Source organism: Oxyura jamaicensis, chromosome 2 (assembly GCF_011077185.1).
Source record: "Oxyura jamaicensis isolate SHBP4307 breed ruddy duck chromosome 2, BPBGC_Ojam_1.0, whole genome shotgun sequence".
Taxonomy (NCBI): domain Eukaryota; kingdom Metazoa; phylum Chordata; class Aves; order Anseriformes; family Anatidae; genus Oxyura; species Oxyura jamaicensis.
Window position 1 is genome coordinate 62381454 of NC_048894.1, and position 6813 is coordinate 62388266.

At 42.0% G+C, this 6813-nt stretch overlaps 1 protein-coding gene across 1 annotated transcript in view; it reads right to left on the reverse strand.

Annotated features, from left to right (window-relative positions):
* TBX20 (T-box transcription factor 20) overlaps positions 1-6813 on the reverse strand; it is a 37702-nt gene that overhangs the window by 27245 nt on the left and 3644 nt on the right. The window contains exon 4 of the mRNA XM_035319282.1: positions 1595-1703. Within this exon, the coding sequence (XP_035175173.1) occupies positions 1595-1703 (109 nt within the window). The remainder of the gene's footprint in view (positions 1-1594; positions 1704-6813) is intronic.

Here is a 6813-nt window from a genome sequence, read left to right on the forward strand (position 1 = left end):
CACTCTCATTTGGAACACAGAACACCACAAAACACTAAAAAGGGAGTGCTCTGTGATGGTGTAACATCTGTCACACAAATCTCAACACAGCATCAAGACTTCGGGGCTTATTCTTAACTGAACATGCAAAACTTTCCATCGACTTCAGCCATCCAAAGCCTCTGTGTAAAGAATGTGTTCCACCTCTGCCATTTCTTGGAAAGTTAACCAAGGGTCCCACATCTCATCCCTGTTCTCCCACTGCCTGCATGTGAAACACTCACATCTTGCTCTGTCACATGTCCCTGTTCCTGACAGTTTCTCATACCGACTTCTTTTTTATGTTCATCTGGGCTTCTGGGAACTTCACCGCTCCTAACTAGTGTGCAATATACTGCTGTGAGCCCTTTATTAGAGGCACACATGGCCCCTGTTATGATGAAAAATGCTCCTTTTTAAATGTGCACGTATACTGCTCTATCATCACTCAGTGATGGAGCCCACAAATCTTCAGTTTTGCCCTTCTACAGATTATGAAATAAGAGAGAGGAAAAAAAAGACAGCCTTTGCTAGTCAGGAAGGGAGCAGCTGTGGGAACCAGATTCAAGAAAAATGTATCCATAGACAGACCTTTACAAAAGAACAGCATATAGACATCTAGTTTGAGCTTGCTTTCTCTCTTTCTCCTTTTTTCTCTTTCTTTCCTTCCTTTTCCTTCCTTCCTTCCTCTTTTTCTTGTTCTCTCTCTTTCTCTCTTTCTCTCTCTCTTTTTTACTATATGTTTATTTCTAGGAGGTATTTTAAATGAAAATGTCTATGGTTCAATTTTTAGGTCTTGAAATGAGCAAAAATTCTCTCTCAGATGAGAAGCCTTCTCACCAAACCCAGCTTAGGCAAACAGCCACTGCCTCAAACAGCCAGAAAAAGCAATAAGCAGCCCGCTACGGGAGGGCTTGCTGACACTGCATATGCCATAATTACTCTGCTTTACAGGTTGGTTACCCCCCCGCCATACTTCAGAGCTCAAAATGAGCCCTCCCTTCATGATACCTCATTTACCAACCCTGCAGTTATGCTCTTTCTTTTTAACTCTCCTGTCCTCAGCCTGCAAGCCCGTTTACCAGCCTCCTGCCCCAGGGCTTGTGACACCAGCTTGGTACCAACGAGAGCTAGGACCAGTTTCCTCCAGAGGCCCAAGCCCACCCTGTGGCACTTTGACTTCTGACATCCCTCTGTTATTTCAAGGGCTGCTGAGGCACATTTCTTTTTATAGTCCCGTAGCCCTTGTTGTGGTGTCGTATTAGTCTTTTCTGCTGTCTCCGTGCCCACTCTGCATTGAGTCTGGAAGTCAAAGAGCCCAACCCTAATAGGTGGCCCGCAACGAGAGGGAGCTTCCAAGCACACAGGGAAAAGCATGCAAGCCTGCTAGCCAGCGTGTGTGGCAAAGCATACTGCCGAGTCACGGCAAAGTGAAGGCAGAAGCACAACACAAAGCTCACCCCCCTCCCTCCTCTCTCTCCCTTTGATGCCTGACTCCACCCTGAGCCTTTCCCCACTGGATGTGACAGTGGATTGCAGTTTCTCTTGACCCTTTCCCACCAGGAGTGCTACTCACGTGGCCATGCTGATCCAGCTCGTTGTTCGTGAGCTTCACTTTTTCGAACGATACCATCTGCTTCAGCAATTGCTCGCCTGTAAACGGTGAGTCCGGGTGAACGTACAGCCTGAAGGACACAGGGAAAAGGCCAGCACATCAAAACCTCACCACACGGCTGGAGGGCAGGCACCACCTCCACACGAAGTGGCAAAGCCCATAAGATTTTGCTCTCAGGATGTGCAATGGTCTCACAGCAGTGGATTTCCTGGGAGCTCTGGATAATATAGGTCTGCTAGTCGAACAAGAAACATGCCATCTCCCCAAATGAATGAACGCCTGAAATATGGCCATTAATGAAAGACAGTAAAGCAGATGACTTGACTTGTTTAATTCACTAGAACATAATGAAGAATTCTGTGTCCAAGTGCTAGATTGCTCTCTAACCATAGCTATTATTTTATCTAGTTATCTGAAATGGAGACATTAACTAACATTCACTGTTATGTCTTTTCTCAAAAGAAAAATTGATCATGTCCTTCCCTACAGCTGTACTAACAAGCACTTAAAATAACAATGACTACAGCTCCGAGAGAAAAAACATGGTGTCATTAGAGAGATAATGGGGGAATGCAGATAAAAATGCATTTTTCTTTCTATGTAACATTAAGCCGTGATAATGATTTTAACCTGCACTCGATCACACGTTGGCTGTGGTGACGTGTGTTTATAAGAGGTGGAAGGCTGCAGTCCAGCACAGTGGTCTGACAAGAAAAAAATTAATTGTAGCACCGTAATTAGCAACCCACAACCTGGGAAATTAAGCAGAAGAAAAGGAAGCTTGGAAGACATGTAGATAGAATGATATATACATTATGACTAGACTAATTACAAAGTACTGGGCTATTTAAAAACAATGTTTTCATAGGAATAATATATTGCTGAAAATTATATAACTCAAAAGTGCTTTCAAGATAGTGAATTAAGCACTGAAGTAGAGTTCCAGCTAGAGCAAACTAGACTCGTTCTGCTTCTGTCGGTGTGCATTACCATTCGCTGAGAGCCTGGCTCCCACTCTCCAGGTGATGTATTTGGCCACACCGAGAGATTTCTTCCATCAGGCAGTGGGGTAGTGCTGAGATGCCAAGTTAGAGAGAGAATATTTTTTATTTTTATTTTTTTTTCATTGAAGTATGATTTTGGTTAGGCAAAAGGAGAATGGAAAAACCACTAGATGATGAGACGTAATTGTCTGATAGACCACACTGGTCCCTAATCGAGACACGGCCCAGCTAAAGTCCCCCAGGAGCACAGCTTTGTTGCTCAAAGAGGAAAGAGATTTGACTCTGGACTCTTCATTTCTGCCAGCAGAATACCCAAGGCACAATCCTGCTAATGAGACTGAAGTTTTACCAGCATGGCTCACTTCAGATGGGCAGGATGTTTTCCTTCTATTGATCCAAAACACAGCTTGGCTGGTATAGCTGCATCCACAGGAAGGATGCTGTGCCAGGGATCCTAACATACAGGGAACCTCACTGCTACTGACTCTCTCAATTATAGTGCAGGCTCATGAAAAATTACAATGCATCTGAAAACCTAAGAGCTTTCATGAAAATCAGCTTTGCCTTCCTGTTGAAAACTGTAAAAACTTGACGTTTTAAAGCCTCAAATTACTGAAGGCAAAGAAAAAACAATCCTAGCTGTATTGCTTCCAGCCTCTGAAGTTTTTCAGCCAGCCTTGTGATTTATTATTATTATTATTATTATTATTATTATTAGGAGTCTGACTCCTAATTTTGAATGTCTGGATAGCTAATACTGTTTACTGTGATCACAGAGTGTCAGGCTCATCAAGGTTTGGCTAATTGGGACCAAAAAGCCAAACCATTTCAAATATGCATTTGGGGAGTGAGTAAAGATCTTCGTGTGTCTAAAACTGAGCACAATTGTTTTACACCGTATGCAGTTAATGCTTGGCACTGCTTTCAAACTACAAATTGCCTGGATGCTGGCGGCGAGCTAACAGGAGTCACTGAAAGATTGGCACCTGAATATTGGTTACATAAATGTATTAATAGACCTTGCCTTTCTGTACTGCCTGCCCACTGTGAAGGGTGATTCTACCTGGCTAAGTACAACTCCCTGTGCACTTCTGCTACAGCCTGATCTCAAGCACCCTGGAGAAGAGGGTGAAAAACTGAATCTATTGCCCTCCCAAGCCGAAGAAGCCAATGAGACAAGCAGAGAAATAAACGTGCACATTCCAGCACCACACATGAAACAAGCCCAGAAGCAAGCACCAGCTCTGCTGCCTACAGCCAGCCAGATGCAAAGGGTTGCTCACTCGAATCCACAAAAGCTTTAGGAGCCATATTTGGATGTGAATTCAATCTGTGGTATTTCATGTTTCATGATATAGCCCAGGTTTGGGTACAGCTTCCCTCTTGCAAGTTTTGGAATGCTGCATCACTCTCCTGTTTAGTTTAGCAGCTGGTCTGGTCCTACAAGCCCTAAAGCTGCTAAGTACACTGCTTTTAACTACCTTAATATCTCAAACATAAAATTTTCAAAATTTTAATACCTTTCCTGCTTATAGGGCTCTGTAAGCATCCAAACACTGCCATTTCATTAAATAAATGTTTACAAGCAGGCTACTGTAGCCAAATAAAGTGGTGAGAAAAAAATAAAAATAAAAATAAAACTTTATGAGTGAAAGAAAGGAGGTAAAGAAAAGGAAGAAGAAGAAGAGTGAATAAAGGTACATGCTGAAACTTATTAAACTGACATTTCTTTCTTACAGTCTTAGCAATTTGGATGAACAAACATAAAATATCACATAGGAATTCTATTTCCAGATAGGACTTCAGAAGATTTACAAAAGACTCTCTGAGAAGTATTTTTATTTGAGTGTTCGTTGCAACATAAACTTGTCTGAAATGTTGACAGCAGGAAGACAGGGATAAAACTGCTTTTTGCAGTGAGTTCCCTGAAGGGCTAATCTTTCAAACAGAATCACAGAATACTTTTTAATTTCAAGAAAAGTAGTCTTGGTGTTGAAAGTTATTTGTATAATAGAAAGAGCAAAGAAGCTAACGGGTTTGATCCTGCAAAGTCTTAAACGCATGCAAAACGTGACTCCTGGATAATTTCACGGACACCATTGTGCCTACGTGGATGCCGGCAGTGATGCAGATGTGGAGGAAGCACCTCTGTCCCACCAACCAGGCACTAAGCATGCAGAGAATAGAGCACGAGTGATAACCGCACAAAGGGCTCCTGATGCTGGAGCAGGACCAAACCCCTTTCAAGATACTTGAGGACGATCAAGGCCTCCCACCTCAAAAGAGGCATTAACACTCCAGAAGCAACACCAGTATCACAAACACTGGCACACTCTACCTCTTGACAACCTTTTCTTACTGAATAATATAAGAGGCAGAAAGTGCATATACACCTCTGTAAGTGTAATTCATACAAAGAAAAAATAACTCCTGCCTGTGTCATGATCAATAGTCTTTTGCCTAAGCATCCTGAAAATGAAAGGGGATACACAGTAGAGATACAGACTTGCACAGAGGGGCACTGACCCAACAGGGACCTTACAGAGGTACCACAGCACAGTGGTAATTAATATTCAGATCCAATAAGATTTGACCCCAGCTCCACAGCAGCTAGTAGGGCAGTAGCTAATTATTTCAAATGATCAATCTCTTGTCTTACGTTCTTGTGAATATTTCTCTACCGAATTAATCTATGCCAGGCAGTGTGCGGATTAGCAACCTTACTAAGTGTAATCCAAAAAAGCACTTGAACAGACAAATACTAAAGAGGCAACTCTGCCCTGAAACTATTTCTGTCCTTCCCTTATTTTCTCTTTTGATGCTGATTCCTCCAGAGCAGGATCCATCTATATTCTTTGGGGTTTGATCAGTGTCCATTATAATACTTCAAATGAAGCCCTTAGATGTCAACCACATTGCAAGAAGTTTTTGGCCACAAAAACAAAGCCGACATAACTCCTAGGTTGCTGTCTTTAATAACAGCTTCTATGTGTGCACTTTCTGTTTACTTCCCTGAGCCGCCTTCCAGAGATCAGCAGTCAGCAAGATTTCAGTAGAGCTGTTTCTCTGAAGAAACATGCAGGATTTGGTTCCTGCAATCACACATAAAAATAAACCATGCTGCCATTCCTTCTCTTACTTCTAATTTCTGCCTCTGTAATAAGCAAGATCTTAACCCCAGGTTAAGCCACCTGGAGCTGATCTGTGTGCCTGTGCTGAACCTTCCACACTCCAGAAGAGTTTCTTTGAAGCCAGAGAGGCATCCACGTTATTTACATATCTCCAGCTCTGACTCAGCAAAGCCGTGAGACATGTGCTTCAGTCTTACTGGGCTTGGGGACTTAAGTACGTATTGAAGTGCTGCGTTGAGCATGATGAAGTGGGGGTCTGAGCTGAGGTGCCTTCCTGCCGTGCAGCCTGGTGCCGCAAGCCTCAGCTTCCCCATGCCAAAAGGAGTCAGTCATTAATGACAGCAAGGGAATGATTTGGGAAATTAGTTTTCTACAGCATTTTCTTCCTGTGTAGAAAAGGTGTTTCTGTCTAGAAAACAAGCTTACTTGTTGGGGTTTTTCTTTTCCCCTCCCTAAGGTCTCAGAAAATTTCACAGTTCCTCAACAAAAAAACCCTCTGTGCTGTAGAACTGATACATACTTTGCCTGTTGTGTAAGAGATGACTAAAAGCAAGAATCAAATTATTGGTTACTAAGCATTGGATACATTTTCTAAGAAATAATATAATTTTAAGCATAAACAGTGCTGCACTGTAGCATAGAATTTCTGCTTGGATTTGGGTTGCTTTAAATTATATGAGGTCAAAATGCAGCAGGGAGGGCAGAACCAAGAGACAAATCAATGTGGTTTTTTGTTTGTTTGTTTGTTTGTTGTGTTTTTTTTTTTTTTTTGCAAACTTCATTTAAAAATACATACGTACATAAAAGAGCCTTTAGCCAAATCCTGTATGCCTTTGAATATTCACTATAAATCAAACCTCAAGCAGAGACGAGGCCCGATTCTGTAGCACAGAAATTAACCAAAGTTTTGCAACCAAATTTGTTGGACACAGACTCAAGCTCTCTGAGCACTGTTTGCAAGCAGCGTGGAAATAATAATAGCAGGTATTTCTTGAAATAAAGAAAGAAAGAAAGAAAGAAAGAAAGAAAGAAAGAAAGAAAGAAA